Here is a 20149-nt window from a genome sequence, read left to right as displayed (position 1 = left end):
TTTATAAAGCAACTACTACTGTGTGTTAGGGGCTGAGTTCTTTATTCCTTTAGTCCTCCTGATGTGCCAGGAGGCTGGTCTATTATCCCCATTTTAGAGGTAAGTAAACAGGGGCTCAAAGAGGTTAAAAAACGTGCTCTGAGTCATTAGCTAATCTGTGTCAGAATTTTCTAGGTCTTCTGATTCTGAGCCTGGAGCACTTGTATCTGCACCTGTTGAGAGTAGGCCTGCATCATCGCTCCTCTGCCCTCCTGAGCGTGGGGGCTGTATCTGGCTGCATCCCCGGCCACTCACCACAGTGCCCGGCACCGAAGTCACATCGTACATAGGTGCATAAAGGAAAGTCAGTCGGCAACGTCCTCACATTTTAGCTCCTTGAAACTCTTCTTAGCCACATGAAGACTGTGAGGCTCCAAGAGGTTAAGTGACTCGCCCAAGGTCACACAGCTAGAACAGCTAGAGGCTGGATTTGCATTCACTTCACCATTCGGCCTCCTCTGTCGTCCTTTTTATTATTATTATTTTTTCTTTGCCTCTGTTCTGGGGCGGAGGACTGGAAGCGGCCCCTCTAAACTACCGGGCCTTCCCCGCGCAGCCTCTCCTACATACCCTCCTGCCTCCCTCTCCTCCCCTATCCCGCCTCCTCCAGCGCTCCCGCAGCCTGCCCCCACGGAGTCCCGAGCCGCCCCACCCACGGGCTCCCATCCGCGAAGCCCCGCCCCCAGGGCGACGTCACGTGCCGCCCCATCCCCCCGCGCCTGCGCACCGCTTATTTCCCGCTGTCAGGATGAGGAGGCGGAGGTCGGCGCTCCGGTCCGTCTCTGCCCGCGGCTGTGGCGGCGCCGGCGGCTTCAGCCTTAGCGGTTCCTCCCTGGGCGGCGGCGGCGGCGGCTCGATCGACGCCTCCTCCGCCAGCTGAGCCCGCGGGAGCCCGGGACGCCGCTTCCCCGCCCATTCCCTCCCTGAGGCCCGCCGCCTGGCCATGGCGCAGCCGGGCCCGGCTTCTCAACCTGACGGTGAGGCGCCCACCATGGCAGGCGCGGCGGGCGCGGCCTGCCGGGAGCCGGTGTCGCGGTGGAACCTCCGGGCGGCGGGAAGGGTGCGCGCAGGCCCGGGGGTTGACCCCGCCGGGCAGAGGCGGCAGCGCGCGGGTTCCGGCGCGGGCTGCGCGCGAAGGCGGTGCGGGGGGCCTGTGCGGCCGTCGTTGGGGAGGGGGCGGGAGGCGCCGGCGGCAGCGCTAGCTGAAGGCGGAGGGAAGGGCGTGGGGAGGCTGCGGGGGACCTGGCCGAAGCTGGGGAGCTTGGGGAGGAAGCTGTCGTGGGACAGCCGTGGGACCCGCACGTGGGTTCTTCCCCTGGGGAGGATGGAAATCGGGAACTTGCTGTATTCGTTAAAGAAAAAACCTTAGTGGTGGTGTGCCTTCCTCCTCCCCGCCCCCCCCCCCCCCAATCTCTGCTAACCGAGCGCTTTGCACCCAGTTTTGAGATAAAACTAGTTGGGATCGGTAACTGGATTTAGTATCTTTCCTTGAGAGCCAGGGTGGTTTCATGTTTAAGTGCTGGAGTCTAAAGGACCTGGATCCCTCACTAACAAGTTCTGGGCAAAATTCTTAGCTTCTTTGAACTGGAGTATTCTCGCTTAATGAAAAGGTGTTAATTCATGCCTTTATATCTTATCTCTAAGGATGGCCACATGTACGTTTATAAAGCGATTAGCATTATTATGGTGGTATTGAGGAGAACGGTGTTTGAGAATGCTGAAGTGGAGGAAACGTGTCTTTATAGCACTTACGTTCTTGGAAGGAAAGACTCCCATCCTTAAATAATCTGAGTTGGTTGTCAGAGTCCTTCATGACCTTCTGGGAAGTGGACTAAGCTCCGCTTTAGAGATTGACCACATCCTTCCAGGTTTTTATTACCTGGACTTATGTTTGCAAAGAATGTGCTTTGTCTTTGACAAGGTCCTACTATAAGTAGCTGAAAAAGTTCTTTCAGCTAGGTAGGTGTACTTCTATAATCAGCGTGTGTACTAAGCTGCTGTTGCTTTTTTTTTTTTTTTGTACTAAGCTTCTTTAAATGTGAGTGAAATGTTGGGATATGGTGCTGGGCACATAGTAGCCATTTAAAACTTGCCTGTGCCTCGTTCTTAAAATAACTTTTTGTGAAAACCTTACTCTGCTTGCTTTTGGGGAACCTGAAACAATGTTATAATGTTATCAGATTTAAAGGCTGGCTGCTTTCTTGGAAGTATGCTTTAAAACCTGTTAGCCTCTAGTTTTAGGTTTTGTTAGTTGCCTCAGGAAAGATGTCAGTACCCTCACCTGTGGTTGTATAAGGGCCTGCCTGCTGTTTTCCTTTCAGCAGAGAGAAGGGAGGCGTTCCTGTTTATCTGTCAGAGAGCAGAAACACGTGTTTTCAAGCTGCATTTTAATTCTCACCTTTTGCATTTGGTGTCAGGGAAGAAAACTGCATTTTCCAAAAACCCCGCTTTGTTACTGCAGACAGGCAGAATACATAGAGCTCCAGTAACTTCTGGTTCTGATCTGGAGTGGTAGGTATGCTTAGCTGGTTGCTGCCATCTCTTGAGTTGCATGGAAACAAACTCTAGGGCAGCTCAGGTGACATGACAGTCTGGAATCAAAATTCCCTGCCTCTTTCAAGATGTGAAATGGTCTTCCTTGTTAATAGGCAGACGTGACTAAGCACTTGAAATAGGCTAGGAAAATTCACTTTAGGAAATCTTGTATTCTTGCTATTCTTAGTGCAGGTTCCCTATTTTTCAAATCCTGTGACTCAAGGATGAGATTTAGTTTGCATAGATTGCAGTATTTATATTCAGTTAGTGTAGTAAATGAGCAGCCACAGCTACAGTGTACAAAAGAAGATAGAATTTGGTATATTTGAGTGCTTTGTGTCAGTATCTTCTTAGAAATTGTTCTTGGGAATTTGACTTAATATAGATTACTTCTTGACACTTTAGCTTTAAGCACACTAGAATTACCTAGCCCACTGATGAAAAAAAAATACAGAATTCTTTTAGTCAAACTGATGATAAAAGATAACTGCTTATTTTTTTATTTTAATTTTGCTTGGATCCCATTTTAGAAGCAGTTGTATTTTATGTTAATATTGTTTTCTTTTTTAAATTATTCAATTACAGTTGACATACAATATTATATTAGTTTCAGGTGTACCACATAGTGATTAGACATTTATATAACTTACAAAGTAATCATCCTGTTAAGTCTAGTAGCCATGTGACACCATACATAGTTGTTACAGTATTATTGACTACCTTCTCTATGCTGTACTCTATATTCCTGTGACTGTTTATACTGGCAATTTGTACATTTTAATCTCTTCCCCTTTGTCACCCATCTCTCTAGCTTTGAATATTTTTTTTTGGGGGGGGGGGGCGCGGATATCTTTGTTTTCATGGAGATGTGGTAGACTAAGAAAAGAATCCAGCCCTGGGTGGTGTGGCTCAGCCCTCTAACTGAAAGGTGGTGTGTTCGATTCCTGGTGTAGGGCATGTACCTGGGTTGCAGGTTTGATCCCCAGCCCCTGGTCACCATATTACATTGATGTTTCTCTCTCTCTCTCTCTCTCTCTCTCTCTCTCTCTCTCTCTCTCTCTCTCTCTTCCCCACTCCTTTTCTCTCTCATCCCCTCCCTCCCACTCTCTTTAAAAATTAATTAATGGAAAATATATCCTCTGGTGAGGATTAACAACAACAAAAAATAATCGATTAGTGTGTAATTGATAGGATGAAATGTAATAATTTTCTTTTTCTTCACTTTGATTTCTTATTTTGTAAAGTTTTTAAAAAATATGTTTTTATTGATTTTTAGAGAGAGAGGAAGGGAAAGGGAGAGAGAGATAGAAACATCATTGATTGGCTGCCTCCTGAAAACCCCCTACTGGGGATCGAGCCAGCAACCTGGGCATGTGCCCTTGACCAGAATCAAACCCACGACCCTTCAGTCTGCGGGATGATCGATGCTCTGTCCACTGATCCAAACTAGCGAGTGCAAGTTTTGTTCTTTTTGATGTAGCATCTTGCTTTACTCAGTTAGAATAAAGGTAATTTTAATAGCTGAACAAATTGTAGCTGATTATTCCATTTTACTTTGAGTATTTAAAGATTATATATAATGTTACTGTCTTCAAATTTTTATATTTTAAAATCTAAGTTAAATTATATCTTAGAAGCCTTTGGTCTGATTTTACTTTATTTCTCTTTTATTTAAAAACACTATCTTCTAAAAATCATGTATAGGAAGTATGTCTTCTATCTCTCAGAGGTAACCACTATTAAGTTTTCGTTCCTTCTGGATTTTTTTTTTCTGTAGTTACACAGACATTCTACCTTTTCCTTCTGCCCTGAAATGGACATGGTTTACACCAGCAATTTTTAACCTTTTTCATCTCCTGGCACATATAAACTAATCACTAAAATTCTGTGGCACACCACAAAATATATTTTTTTGCTAATCTGACCATAAAATTGGTAAATTGGTATAATTTTGATTCATTCACACCAGACGGCTATTGTTGTGTTGGCTGTTGTCATTTTTTAATTTATTTGACAATCAAAGAGAAAAGAGTCAGTACCTCTTGCGAAGTAGTAAGGTATTGCATGTTTTAAAAATTATATGCCTCACCAATTGAAAATTGCTGGTTTACATACATAGATTTGCATCTTGTCTATTTTACTTCATAAATGTTAGAATTATTATATACTTGTAAATGATTATGTGGCCAGGTAATGTATTATTTATTATTGTTGTTCCTATTTTATTGATGAAGAAACTGAAGCCCGGAGAAGTTAATAATTATATAGCTAGGTGTGTGGGGAGCCAGAATTCAAATCCAGGTCATCTGGATGTCAGGGCCCTCTGGTCTATTTACTAGATCATGGACTACTTTTCAGGTCAGTGTTATAGATCTGTCTCATTCTTGTTACAGAGTATTTCATCACATGCATGTACCATGCATAGTTTATTTGCCTATTTCTCTATTGATGGACAGGTAGATTGCTATAGACTTCTTCATTATTTTATAAGCAGTGCTGGAATAGATACACTATTACATATTTCTCAGGTACTCTTGCTTTTACTTCTGTAAGAATACTGAATTAAAAGACAAGAGCTCTGAGTGGTTTAAACTTTAATAGCTATTGCTAGTTTACTTGCAAAAGTATCAATTTACATACCTTCAACAGTATATGAGAGGGTGGATTTCCCCTACACACTTACAAGCAGTGGATAATGTCAGTTGTTTTAAATTTGTATCTTCTGATGGATTAAGGAATGATATTCTTCAATTAACAAATGTTTCTCTGTCTAGTCTGTGACAAGCCCTATGCTAGGCTCTAGAAAATACAGTAACAAACAAAACTAAATACAGTCCTGGTTCCTAGGTAGTGAATCAGTTGGCCATTAATTAGATAATGCCACAGAAATATATAAAACTCTTCCACAAATATGCATATGTACTACTTGCCAGGCTCACTTCTAGGTATTTGGAATACATTAGTGGACAATGCAGATAATATATGACCCTGCCCTAGTGTGGAAGAAGCAGATATTAAGCAACAAACATAAGCAAATGATATGCTTTGTTAAGTGATAAGGGATATGGAAAAAATAAATATGGAGCAAGGTAAAAGGAAGGATAGGCTGGTTTTAAATAGTGTGGTCAGAGTAGCCTTACTGACAGAATGACATTTGAACAAAGATTTGGAGATAGAGGAGTTAGCTATGAGGATATCTGGAGGAGTGTTCCAGACAGATAAATTTTTGCAAATGCCTTAAGGAAGGCATATATATTTGGGAATGACATGGAGTTCAGTGTGGCTGGAGTGAAGTTATAGGAATGGGAAGTGGGGATGGGGAGGGGAATGGAGAGGAATAGTAGCAGGATGTGAGGTGAGGTAGTGGGGATGGGGCATATCTTGTTGGGACCCCGTTGGAGCCAAAAAAAAAAAAAAAGTAAATATTGGCTTTTCTCTGTGGGGAACCATTGAAAAGGTTTTGAGCAGAAGAGTGATGTGATCTGACTTACATTTTTTATAATGCACTAGTTGCTAGATTGGCAATAAAGGAAGCATTAATCCAGGAAAAAAAATGAGGATTGGACCAAGGGTATATTAGAAGAGATTATATTCTGAAGATATGGCCAGTAGGATTTGGATTAGATAAAGAGAGGAGTCAAGGAACACTCAAAGGTTTCTGACCTGAGCAACTGGGAGAGGTACATAGTACTATGAATACCTGTAATTGAGGAGTTTGACCCATTTAGGGAGGCCAGGAAATGGTGAGGAAGTGGTCCTGGAGCTGAGAGCCAATGGATGAGCAGTAGGTTCCCCCCCCCTTCCCCCCGCTTTATTTTTTCTGGAAGAAGCAATCTGAGTAAGAGAACTCAAGAAATGTCTTTGTGCCTGGGTAGAAAGAATGAGCGGGTATGAAATATAGGTATGGGCTGGTCTGAGTGGGCTTTAGCCTTAGAGCTGTAGGGGAAGCCATTGAAGGGTTTTAAAGCAAGTAGGTGGCCCTAGCCGGTTTGGCTCAGTTGTTAGAGTGTCCCCCCCCTCCCCCAAGACTGAAAGGTTGAGGGTTCAAGTCCAGTCAAGAGCACGTACCTCGGTTGGTTGCAGGACCAATTCATAGCCCTGCTTGGGGCACCTGTGGAAGGCAACCAATAATGTGTCTTTCTCACATTAATGTTTATCTCTCTACTAGTGACCCGGTGCACGAAATTTGTGCACATCAAAAGGGGATTAATTAGAGGAAATAATTTAATATTGCTATTTGCCCTTTCTCTATAATAGAAGTGTCAGAGATGAAAGAAAATTAGTAAAATGTATATGAAAACCTTCCTCCTGTCAGAGTCTGGGGCTCACCACGGGACCCAGAGTCAAGTCCCCACCCACCCACATGCACCTCAAAATCTCATGAGACCCAGACCCGGCTGGTCCCCCCCCATTGGGCTAAATCCAGACCCAACCAGTCCCAACCTTGTCAAGCCCTGCCAGGCAGGGGGCGTAGCCTCAGGTCTCCTGGCCTGGCACCAGGATGGGGGGGCGTGGCCTGAGGTCTCCCAGCCCAGCCCAGGGCAGGGGGAGTGCCTTGAGGTCCTCTGTCAAGCCCTGCCAGGTGGGCGACACAGCCTGAGATCCCCTGTCAAGCCCCGCTGGGTGGGGGGCATGGCCTGAGGTCCCCCGTCAAAGCCCGCCAGGCAGGGGAGCACAGCCTCAGGTCCCCTGTCAAGCCCCGCTGGGCGGGGGCGTGGCCTGAGTTCCCCTGACCCAGCACTGGGGGTGCATCTTGAGGTCCCCTGTCAAGCCTCACCGGGGCGGGGGAGGGTGTAGCCTCAGGTCCTGCTGATTGCTCGTTAAGGCTCCTTGTGGGAACTTGGCCTCAGCTGTGGGTGCAGCCAGCTTTGTGATGGAGTGATGGTCAATTAGCATATCCCCTTTTTATTAGATAGGATATCTTTCCCCCTCCCCCTCTCTCTAAAAAATCAATGGAGAAAAATATCCTCAGGTGAGGATTGAGGGGGAAAAAAAGCAAGTAGGTGACATGAATGCTTTTTAATTTGTACTTCCCTGATAGTGATTAGATGCATTTTTCTTTCGTTGTGCAGAAAGCTTTAATTTTAATGTAGAGCTGGTCATTTTTAAAATTTATGATTTCTGGGTTTCTGATTGTGCTTAGGAAGACCTCAAGTCCCATGTTTATATACTTAAAAAGTCCTCATTTAAAAAAAAAAGGGGGATATCTGTAATACTTTCAACAATAGACATACATTTAAAAATATATATATATTTTTATTGATTTCAGAGAAGAAGGGAGAGGGAGAGAGAGATAGAAACATCAATGATGAGGGAGAATCATTGATCGGCTGCCTCCTGCACGCCCTCTACTGTGGATTGAGCCCCCAACCCACACATGTGCCCTTGATTGAAATTGAACCTGGGACCCTTCAGTCCCCAGGCCAACTCTATCCACTGAGCCAAACCAGCTAGTGCAACCTACATTTTTTTTAAAGCCCTCACTTTCAACAATTTTATAGTTTTGTCATTTATGTTATCTGGAATTTATTTATTTTTAAATTTAAACAGGGGGAGTTTGATATAAAAATTATTAACTAAACAAATTACCTAGGAGAAAAAGAAAACCCTAAAGAATACAGAAATAGCGGGTATAAGGAGCAGTCACTACCTGTAGGGCTGAGGCAGACCATCCAAGGTAGCAGTAAGAGGCCATTCCCAGAACTGAAATCCAGCTTTTTTGGAGAGAGTGCACCTGTGGCCCTTTGAAGGGCAGAGTTCAGTTTGGCAGAACTTGCTGGAAAGCTGTTTTCTGGTTTGCTGAGGGAAGCTGCCTACATCTGGTAGTGACATAGGGATCTAATTTTTCTTCCAAATAGTCAATTTTAACACCATTTAAAAAATAATCCATGTATTTGCTTTGTTTATTATAACTTGATCAATCTCCCAACCACTAAACTTGCAGGTGCTTGATCCAAAACATAAAAGTACTGTGGTTAAAAATTTTTTTTTATTGAACTTATTGGGGTAACATTGGTTAATACAATTATATAGGTTTAAGGTGTACAATTCTATAATTCATCATCTGTATATTGTGTGTTTACCACCCTAAGTCAAGTCTCCTCTTTGGTATTCACTATACTATTATCTGTGTCTATGAGGGTTTTATATTTGTGGGTTTTTTGTTTGTTTGTTTGCTTATTCCCTTCACCTTTTTCACCCAGCCATCCCAACCCCCTTCCCCTCTAATAGCCGTCAGACTGTTTTCTGTATGAGTCTGCTTCTGTTTTGTTTGTTAGTTTATTTTGTTCATTAGATTCCACATACAAGTGAAATCATACTGTACTTGTCTTTCTCTGACTGGCTTATTTCACTTAGCAAATACTCTTCAGGTCCATCCATTAGGTACCCAAATGTGAACCGAGGTGCCTAGATATAGAAGATAGTTTTCCTCTATTTGAAGAGCTATGAAGGAAGGTACCATTGTTCTGTTTTTCTCTTTAGATACCTGAATCTCTTCCAAGTGGTAGTCTGATTTCAGTTTGGATGTTTCTGGAGAGAAGGAACTCACTATCTCCTAGTTTTGAATAGTTCTAATGTTTTATTTATCTTTTAATTAAGCAGAAACTTGCCTCACCAAAATTTCTACCCACTGGTTTTAGTTCTCTTCTCTAGGACTGCACAGAGGAAATCGTAATGTAAATATCTGTGTTTTCCGATGGTCTTAGGCGACCCTGCTAGCGGTTCTCAACCTGTGGGTTGAGAACCGCTGCTGTAGAGCCTAAGACCATTGGAAAACACAGATATTTACATTACGATTAATAACAGTAGCAAAATAACAGTTATGAAGTAACAACGAAAATAATTTTATGGTTGGGGATCACCACAACATGAGGAACTGTATTAAAGGGTCGCAGCATTAGAAAGGTTGAGAACCACTGCTTTAGAGAGTAGTACATGCAGAGATATATCACTGAAAGGAATTCTAAAGATAGTTGTCTTCCTTCATTTTACAGATCAGGAAACTAGGGATTAAAGAGTGGAGCCCTGGCCAGATGGCTTGGTTGGTTAGAGCATCATTCTATGCACAGAAGGTTGTGGTTTCGATTTCTGGTCAAGGCACATACCTAGCTTGTGGGTTTGATCCCTGGTTGGGGCACGTATAGGAAGCAGCTGATTGATGATCAATGTTTCTCTGTCACATCAATGTTTCTCTCCCCCTTCCTCTCTCTAAACCCCCCCCCCCGAAACAAAACAAAACATATCCTCAGGTGAGGATTAAAAAAAAGAAAAGGAAGTGGTGTGTTGTAGCAGAGTCAGTGCTCCTTATGGAGCATAAAATCTAGTGGTGATTACAGACAGATTCCATGAGGAAAGGGCGTTTGTCTGGCTGATGATGGCATCCCCAGCACAGTGCTTACCATAGAATAAATATGAGCTATAGGTATTTGTTGAAAGAAAGTCAGAGCACAGCATGCAGTTATAATAATGTGGTAAGCTCTTCCCCATTCACGATATTTGACAAAATGTAGCAGGAACATCTTCAATCATTCAGGAAGTATAGTTAACACAGGGACCCTCCATTCTACCCTCACTGCACCCTAGTTATATCAGAGAAAGTGGCATTTGAATAGAACCTAGAGAGTTGTGTAGAATTTTTGACAGGTGGAAATGGTGCCTTGGAGAAAGGCATTAGAGGAGATTGAGAATCTTTGCAGGGTGTGGGTTGAGTATATGCAATGTGAGGTGAGGTTTGTGTTTAGAGACAAGTTAGAAAAGGGGGATTAAGATTGAATGGTGGAAAGCTTTGCTGCCAACAAAGGAATTTGGGTTTTTCTAGATGATGTGGCTAGGCCTGAGGTTTGGTTTTAAGGCAGAAGGCTAGTTAAGGAGATTGGTTAGGCCAGTGGTTGGCAAACCGCGGCTCGTGAGCCACATGCGGCTCTTTGGCCCCTTGAGTGTGGCTCTTCCACAAAATACCACGGCCTGGGCGAGTCTATTTTGAAGAAGTGGCGTTAGAAAAAGTTTAAGTTAAAAAAATTGGGCTCTCAAAAGAAATTTCAATCGTTGTACTGTTGATATTTGGCTCTGTTGACTAATGCGTTTGCCGACCACTGGGTTAGGCTGTTGCTGTGGCTTGGAAAAAATGATGGGATTATAATGTATGTCAGTGGGAATGGAGAAAAGGAAATACAGGTAATAGATGTTAGGAATACTGTGGTGTTAAAATAGTAACTTGCTGAGCATTTGGTTTGGGGAGCAGGCAGGAGAGAAACAGGATTCTGAGAATGTAGATGCAGTTTACCAATGTAGGCAATCAGTAGGAGGGATGATTTAGTAGTAGAAAGTGGTAAATTTGGTTTTGGTATGTTGATATGAAGTAGTGGTACAGGGATACCCAGTAGATAGCTGGAGATACAGGCCTGGAGCTCAAGGAAGAAATCAGTGGTGTAGATTCACTTTTGGTAGTCAGATGCTTAGAAATCATCCAGGATGAACACTGCTCATTGCTTATGCTTATTGCATGATAGGCCTTGTGTTGGTAACTTTACAACAAAAGTGCAGGCTAGCCCTAGCCGGTTTGGCTCAGTGGAGAGAGCGTCGGCCTGTGGACTGAAGGGTCCCAGGTTCGATTCTGGTCAAGGGCATGTACCTTGGTTGAGGGCACATCCCCAGTAGGGGGTGTGCAGGAGGCAGCTGATCGATGTTTCTCTCTCATCGATGTTTCTAACTATCACTCTCCCTTCCTTTCTGTTAAAAAAAAAAAAAATCAATAAAATGTATTAAAAAAAAAAGTGCAGGCTATGAGGAAGGCCACAGATAAAACTAACTGATTGGATGAGGAAGAGGAAACCAATGATTAATAATAAAAATGGAGAGTTAGGAGGAAAATTAGTTAGAAGTCAGTATTAGGGCAAGTTGGAAGGAGGAGGGAGATGATCACCAGTACTAAATGCTACAGAGAAGTCATATGAAAGCAAGTGGTCATTGAAATCAGCAACTAAGTGATCATCAGGACCCCTAAGAAGAGTTTCAGTAAGGAAGAAGTAAAATAGGTAGAGGCAGATGTGTAGACTAAATTTTAAAATCATGGTGATACACATACACATCTCAAGTGGGGCACTCACTTGAGATAGGTGATAAGAGTTGTGACACAGCGTGTGCTTGTGTGTGTATATGTTTTAAGAATAGAGATTTAAATAATTGTAGATGCTGGAAGAATTGCCGATGGAAAGGGAGAGCTTTAAGATACCAAGATCTCTGAGGAATTGAGAGCAGGTAAGATGGATCAGGAGCTTGAGAGACAGAGATTTCATCCTTCAAAACAGAAGGGAAAAAGGAAAGGATGAGTGAGAGAAAGGTAGAGAACATTCTGAGGTAGAAGAGAAACTGACTAACTATATATGTAGCCTCCATTCTCTTATTCATTTATTCAACATACTAGAAGCCCGATGCACGAAGATTCGTGCCAGAATGGGCCTTCCTTTCCCTGGCTGCTCGCACCGCCTTCGCTCTGGCCCGGAGCTGCCTTTCAGCCTTCCCACCCCGGACGCTGGGTGCCCATGTATGCAAATTAACCTTCCAGTTATGTTGAGTTAATTTGCATACTCACTCCTGATTGACTGGTGGGCGTCGTGAAAGTACGGTCAATTAGCATTTTACTCTTTTATTAGGTAGATATGATTTGAGTATGAACTGTGAACAAGTCAGACAAGGCACCTGTCCTCATGGGAGGTAGTTTTGAGATCTTTATTGCAGTCAGGTAGATTAGGTTGTTTATACTCACCTGGGTTCTTCATCTTAACCACAGAACAAAGAAAATAATTGGGCTATTTTCCCAGTTATCCAAAAGATGATATAGCTAATACCATTCTAGATGCATAGGAGAGAGGTTAATTCATTATATACATTGATGTAGGGATTGAGTTAGGAATTCAACTTTGACTGTTTTAAAATGGCTTGTCAGATGTTTTTGCACCATGTATTGATTAAGCCATTTTTCTCCATTTATTTTGAAATGCCACCATTTATTATATGCCAGTTATCCAGTTCTGGATTGTATTTTGTTCAATTGATTTATCTATTCTTGTGTCATACTACATGGTCAAAATTACTGTTTCTTTCTACGTTCTAAGGTTTTAGTATTTTAAAGAGCCAGGAACCCTTCATTTTCCAGAATTTTTCTTAGCTATTCTTAGGTATGTATTTATTCAGATAAAATTTGGAATTATGACATTAACTCTGCCCACCATCCTTAACTCTTCTTACCCCTACCTGACCCGTGCAAAAAAAAAAAAAAAAGCCTTGCCCAGCCAGTATGACTCAGTGGTTGAGCATCAGCCTATGAACCAGGAGGTCATGCACGGTTTGATTCTCTGTCAGGGCACATACCCAGGTTGTGGGCTCAATCCCCAGTAGGGAGCCCGCAGGAGGCAACCAGTCATTGATTTCTCCCTCATCATTGATATTTCTCTGTCTCCCTCTTCCTTCCTCTCTGAAATCAATAAAAATATATATATTTTAAAAATACCTTAAAAAACAAAACAAAACACAAACCCTCATTGATTGAGTTTATAAATTAGGAGGACATATAACAAACATCTTTACCAGAAAAGTGCCTTATAGCACTTTATTTTTATTTTTTAAATATATTTTATTGATTTTTTACAGAGAGAAGGGAGAGGGATAGAGAGTTAGAAACATCGATGAGAGAGAAACATCCATCAGCTGCCTCCAGCACCCCACCGACTGGGGATGTGCCCACAACCAAGGTACATGCCCTTGACCAGAATCGAACCTGGGGCCCTTCAGTCTGCAGGCCGACGCTCTATCCACTGAGCCAATCCGGTCAGGGCACCTTATAGCACTTTAAATGCATTAATTATCTTATCCTCCAAATTCTTTGAGGGTGGTATTATTTTCTGTTTCATAATTAAAATAAAAGTTTAATAGTTTGCCCAGGATCCATCTCCCTATGACTATTTTCATTTCACTGAACTGCCTCTCAGGTTACTTTTAGTTAAGTAAACTCTTAAGTCATTAAAAATGGGCAAAATTAAAGCAAAACCCCAAGTTTCTTATAATCATGAAGTCCAAAGAAGTGTAACGAAAACTGGATTAATCCATACTTACATCCATCATTTTAGAGTATTTCTGGTCATGCTTTAGATCTACAAATAAAAAATTTTAAAGCAGTTGATAATATTGCATGTGTGGTTTTGAATTCTCCAATTTTTATTTTAATTATGGTGTGAAATTTCCTTTTGTTGTAAGTTATTTTTTGAAAAACGTTGGTTTTAACTGTAGTTTATCATATGACTTTATTATAATAACTAGAGGCCTGATGTACCACATTCGTGCACTGGGGGAGGGGGTCCCTCAGCCTGGCCTGCGCCTTCTCACAGTCTGGGAGCCCTGAGGGATATCCCCCTACGGTGGAGGTGGGAGAGGCTCCCGCCACCACCTCTGCACTTGCCAGCTGTGAGCCCAGCTCGTGGCTGAGTGGTGCTCCCCATGTGGGAGCGCACTGACCACCAGGGGGCAGCTCCAGTGTATAGCGTCTGCCCCCTGGTGGTCAGTGCGTGTCATAGTGACTGGTTGACCTGTCGTTCCAGTCATTTGGTCGTAACAGTTGCTTAGGCTTTTATATGTAGACTAGTGGCCCGGTGCACGAAATTTGTGCACGGGGGCGGGGTGTGTCCCTCAGCCCAGCCTGCATCCTCTCCAATCCAGGACTGTTGGCTCCAAACTGCTCGCCTGCCTGCCTTCCTGATTGTCCCTAACCACTTCTGCCTGCCAGCCTGATCACCCCCTAACCACTCCCCTGCCAGCCTGATTGATGCCTAACTTCTCCCTTGCCAGCCTGTTTGCCCCTAACTGCCCTCCCCTGCCAGCCTGTTTGCCCCTAACTGCCCTCCCCTGCCAGCCTGTTTGCCCCTAACTTCCCTCCTCTCCAGCCTGGTCACCCCTAACTGCCCTCCCCTGCAGGCTTGATCGCCCCCAACTGCCCTCCCTTGCAGGCCTGGTCCCTCCCAACTGCCCTCCCCTGCTGGCCTGATAGCCCACAACTGCCCTCCCTTGCAGGCCTGGTTCCTCCCAACTGCCCTCCCCTGCTGGTCATCTTGTGGTGGCCATCTTGTGTCCACATGGGGGCAGCCATCTTGTGTGTTGGAGTGATGGTCAATTTGCATATTACTCTTATTAGATAGGACTAGAGGCCCTGTGCACGAAAATTTGTGCACTGGGGTGTGGGGGGGTCCCTTAGCCTGGCCTGCACCCTCTTGCAGACTAGGAGCCCTCAGAGGATGTCTAACTGAACCAGCCATGGGAAAACTACGGCCCACGGGCCGGATCCAGCTGTTCTATCTGGTTCTCTTGCTCTCCCCTCCGCTCCTTTACTTTGAATTTATATTAGTTCACACAAACACTCCATCCATGCTTTTGTTCCGGCCCTCCGGTCCAGTTTAAGAACCCATTGTGGCCCTCGAGTCAAAAAGTTTGCCCACCCCTGGCTTAGGCCCTCAGGGAGCGGGCCTAAGCCGCAGTCTGGCCTCCCTCTGCAGGAGGCAACTGGGGGGGCCCATCAGGGACGGCACTGGCTGGGAGCGGCCGGCCCTGCCGCCCTGATTGCCCCTCTGCCACTGCGGGTCACCGCCGCCCCCCAATTGCCATCCCCTCCATCTGCCCACTGGCACACGCCTTGGCTGGCCTGGTGCCGTCTTCTCACCAGCCCCGCCCTCCCCCCACAGACCGGTTATTCCGCCGTTCGGTCAATTTGTATATTATGCTTTTATTATCCTATCTAATAAAGAGGGAATATGCTATTTGACCATCACTCCATCGCACAGATGGATGCACCCACAGCTGAGGCCAAGTTCCCTTAAGGAGCCTTAATGAGCAATCAGCAGGGACCTGAGGCTACGCCCTCCCCTGCCCCCGTGGGGCTTGACAGGGGACCTCAGGCTGCCCTCTCCTACCCCCCTGGCAGGGCTTGACAGGACCTCAGGCTGCGCCTCCCACCCGGCAGGGCTTGACAGGGGACCTCAGGCCATGTCCCCCCACCCAGCAGGGCTTGACAGGGGACTTCAGACCATGCCCCCTACCCTTGTGTCAGGCTGGGGGACCTCAGGCCACACCTCCTGCCTTGGCACCAGGCTGGGGGACCTCAGGCCATGCCCCCCACCTGGCGGGGCTTGATGGAGACCTCAGGCTGTGACCCCCGCCCTGGCGCCAAGCCAGGGGCCCTGAGGCCACACCCCCCGCCCAGTGGGGCTTGACGGGGGACCTCAGGTACACTTCTCCTGGTGCTGGGCTAGGAGACCTCAGGCTGCTCCCCCCTACCCCAGCACCAGGCCAGGGGACCTCAGGCCACGCCCCCCACCAGGTGGGGCTTGACAGGGCACTTCAGGCCGTGCCCTCCACCCCGGCACCAGGCCGGAGGACCTCAGGCTGCATCCCCTGCCCCAGCACCGGCCCAGGGGACCTGAGGCTGCGCCCCCCCTGTCTGGCGGGGATTGACAGGGGACCTCAGGCCATGCTCCCCACCCAGTGGGGCTTGATGGGGGACCTCGCTGGGTTGGGGGAACTCAGGCCACACCCCCAGCGCAGCGGGACTTGACGGGGGACCTGAGGCTGCGCACCCCCTGCCAGTGGGGCTTGATGGGGGACCTCAGGCCATGCCCCCACCCAGCGGGGCTCGGCAGGGGATCTCAGGTCGTGTCCCCCACCTGGTGGGGCTTGAAAGGGGACCACAAGGCACGCCCCCACCCCATCTGGGGGACCTCAGGCCATGCCCCTGTCCTGGCGCCGGGCCAGGGAACCTGAGCCTACACCCCCTGCCTGGCGGGGCTTGACAGGGGTGGGACTAGCCGGGTCTGGATCTAGCCCAATGGAGGGGAGGCACCCGGGTCTGGGTCTCACGCGATTTTGAGGTGCATGTGGGTGGGCGGGGACTTGACTCTGGGTCCCCCTTTTAATGTGCACGAATTTCGTGCACCGGGCCACTAGTATAGGATATATAGATTTCTCTCAATAAATCCCTATCAGTTGTTTTAAAGGTTATGTATATTTAAAATTTGATACTTTGATACATTTACATTTTGATATACTTTGTATCAGGCAGGAATATTTCTGTTTTAGAACAATTGGAAATCCAACCCCTTAAATAAGTTAAGGGTTTAGTTTTTGTGTGTGTAGCAACTTCAGAAATAAAGCAGTCCAAGGCTGCTCAAGGATGTCCAAGATCCAGGCTCCTTCTATTTTCTCCTTTCCTCCTCTGTGGACTGGTTTGCTCATATCTTTATTTTTTTCTTGAAGATTTAGTTCTGGTTTAAGAATATTTTTTTCTTTAGATCTTTTGTTGTTGTTTTTTTTTCTTTTAATCTCCTGTTAGTTCCATTTGTTGGGTTCTCTACTTTAGGAACATGGATCATGCTAATATTGGACACTGTTTGTTTCTCATAGCTATTTCCTCTTTAATTGCTTTACTTTTTTTCCCCTTTGTAATTCACTGAAATTATTTTAGGTCTTTTATTTGCTTAACAAATTGATTATATTAATAGACAGATTTTGTATAATTGGGATAAACTCACCTTGGTTGTGATGGATTGTTCTAGTATGTAGTTAGATTTGATTTGCTAATGTTTAAAACATTTTTTGGGGTCATTATATTCATAAGTGAGATTGGCCTATAGTTTCCCATTTTGATACTAAATACTACCTTGTTTTTTTTTTGTATCTTTTTAAAAATATACATTTTTATTGGTTTCAGAGAGGAAGGGAGAGGTAGAGAGAAATAGAAACATCAATGATGAGAGAGAAGCATTGATCAGCTGCCTCCTGCATGCCCCACACTGGGGATCGAGCCCACAACCTGGGCATCGAGCCCACAACCTGGGCATGTGCCCTTGACTGGAATTGAACCCGGGATCCTTCAATCCACAGGCCGATGCTCTATCCACTGAGCCAAACCAGCTAGGGCGGTTTTTTTGTATCTTGATTATGCTAACCCAGTGGTTGGCAAACCGCGGCTCGTGAGCCACATGTGGCTCTTTGGCCCCTTGAGTGTGGCTCTTCCACAAAATACCATGGCCTGGGCGAGTCTATTTTGAAGAAGTGGCATTAGAAGAAGTTTTAAGTTTAAAAAATTTGGCTCTCAGAAGAAATTTCAATCGTTCTACTGTTGATATTTGGCTCTGTTGACTAATGAGTTTGCCAACCCCTGGTATAGGAAATATTTATTCCTGGTAGATTTGATAAAATTTATGTTCTCTTTCAAGTTTCATCTTGATACTTCTATAGATATTTCTTAATTGTTTTTGTCATTTTAAATTATTAGGTACTGGCTTGTTTCTGGAATTTTAGCTAACATTACACTTAACATTCTTGCAACTAAATTTTTACACATATCCATGATTACTTCTTTAGGATAAATTCTTGGTTGTGAAATTGGCTTGGTTAAAGAGTATACAAAATCTTCAGGCTTTTGCTTTTGATTGTTACATGGTCATATGTCTTGAAATATACACTGGATTTGTTTTAGTCAGATATGCTAAGGTTATAGACACAAAGACAATTCCCTTTGAAAGAAGAGTTTTTGTTATTTGCAGTTCCCAAGAGAAGTGAGCATGTTTGCACTATGAAGGGTCACATGGGGAAGCACCAGGGTTGATTAGGAGGCAGAAGCTCAGGGAGAGCATGGCTCAGAGCCTTTATTTTGGTTTCCATGGGAAGGAATAGATGGGCAGCAGTTTGAGCAAGGAATAGTTTGAGAAAATTTGGGATTGTGTAGTTTGAATAATGTTGGTGGGCTCTGGTCTATAGGGGTCATTTCTAGTTTTCTGATACCTTGCCCTGGGGTGACTTAGGGCAGGGAAAATATTGGCTTGGTCTGTAAGAGTTAGATAAAAGAGGTGGTTGGAGTTTGGACTTTGGATTGGTTGGTTTGTATATGATAGCCATGTTCCTGGGTGAGTTTATTATCTTTTGGAATTAGTTAGCCCTTAGAGGAGCGCACTCTTGCTGCCCAGCAGGGCCCCATGATGTCAAAGCATCATAAAATATAGAAAAAAAAACCCATTAATACATAGTCCTTTAAAATTGTTATAAATTCACCCTCCTACTGGCATGTGTAAGCATGCCAACCCTATGTAGTGGTATCTTTAATTTTTAAAAAAATCTATTAAAAAGTTGGCTAATTTGGTGAGCAAAAAGTCATGTTTAGATTTGCATTTTTTAAAATTTTTGTTGGAATTTGGAGTTCTTCTGCAAATGGTTTGTCTTACAAGGTTTGTCATTTTTTTCATAATTAGCAGCTTTTTGTACAAGGGCATTACTTCCAACAAGTCTAGTGGGTTTTTGTTTTGTTTTACTTTGTGTTTTTTTTTTTTTTTAATGAAATTTTGTTGCCATAAAGTTGAATTAGTTTGCTGAAATGGTCACAGAAAAATAAGTAATGGGATTGTGGGGTGGGGGGAGTGGGGTGTTAATGTGGGCATGGCCCCCATCAGCTGATTTGACTGTACAATTGATAGAAACATTACAGATCTATGGACCATGTTTACTCCTGCAAGAGCCTTAAGATTGTACAGAAGACACTTGTGGATAAATTCCTTCCTCTTTATTCCCACAACCAGTGTATTTCTTGTTTGGTGAAATGAAATTGAAAGCCTTTTTGTTTGATAATTGAGTGATCTGGTTGAATTTGGAACAAGAAATCAAATTATTTCCTTTTGCTTAGTCTTTCCTCATTAAAAAAAAAAGTTTTTTAAACTTGGACTGGAAAACACCCATGACTATTTTAGTTTCAGTTTTTAAATAGTTTTGATAGGGCTGCTGTGTCTTTGCTGTATTTCTCCAATATGTAAATTAAACTTCCTCTTTGTGAGATTTAGAGTATTGAAAAGGACCTAAGCAGGTACCTAAGTAAATGCTAAGTGATCATCTCAAGCTATTGCAGAGCTTTAGGAATTCAATATAGCTTTGAATTAGATGAATCTCAGAATTTTAGCACTTTAAGGGACTTTTTCTTTTTTGCCCACCTTCTAGTCTATCATTCTATATCAGAAGTTCTCAACCCTATCAGTTTATAATGAGTTTCTCACTTTTGTCACTATTGACATCTTGCGCCGGATAATTCTTGGTTGTGGAAGGCTGTCCTGTACATTGTAGGATGTTTAGCAGCATCTCTATCTCAGTAAAATGCCAGTATCCCTTCTTGTGGTTGTGACAACCAAATATATCTCCAGACAATGCCAAATGTTGCCTGGGGAGCAGAATCACCCCCAGTTGAGAACCACTGGTTTAAAACAAAATACTTGAGAAGTTCCATTACCATTTTGATAAAATTATACACACAACTTAGAAAAAACACCTAACAGTATAATGCCCTTCTATAAAGGAAAATAATTTATAACTAAGTAATACGTATTGCAACATGTAAATGAACAGTGCAGCTAAATAAAAGAACACCCCTAGGAGGTTGTGTTGCTCCTGCTTATGTGATGCCTAAAATCTCCTATATTTATCTTCTCTATTAAATACTTATAATCACAGGGATATCTGCCGAGGCCTTGGAGCCAGGCAGGTTAGTATTTGA

General features: G+C 44.0%; 1 protein-coding gene across 3 annotated transcripts in view; it reads left to right on the top strand.

The window, feature by feature from the left end:
- Positions 1-760: 760 nt before the first annotated feature.
- RABEP1 (rabaptin, RAB GTPase binding effector protein 1) overlaps positions 761-20149 on the top strand; it is a 115357-nt gene continuing 95968 nt past the window's right edge. For 2 of the 3 annotated variants that reach the window (XM_080678869.1, XM_080678871.1), the window contains exon 1: positions 761-1016. In XM_080678869.1, the coding sequence (XP_080534995.1) occupies positions 983-1016 (34 nt within the window). In that variant the 5' untranslated portion in view covers positions 761-982. The remainder of the gene's footprint in view (positions 1017-20149) is intronic. The other variant, XM_080678870.1, reaches the window with a different exon arrangement.

Source organism: Plecotus auritus, assembly GCF_963455305.1.
Source record: "Plecotus auritus genome assembly, chromosome: 7".
Classification (NCBI taxonomy): Eukaryota; Metazoa; Chordata; class Mammalia; order Chiroptera; family Vespertilionidae; genus Plecotus; species Plecotus auritus.
Note: the sequence above shows the minus strand (reverse complement) of the source record. Positions and strands in the feature narration are given on the sequence as shown.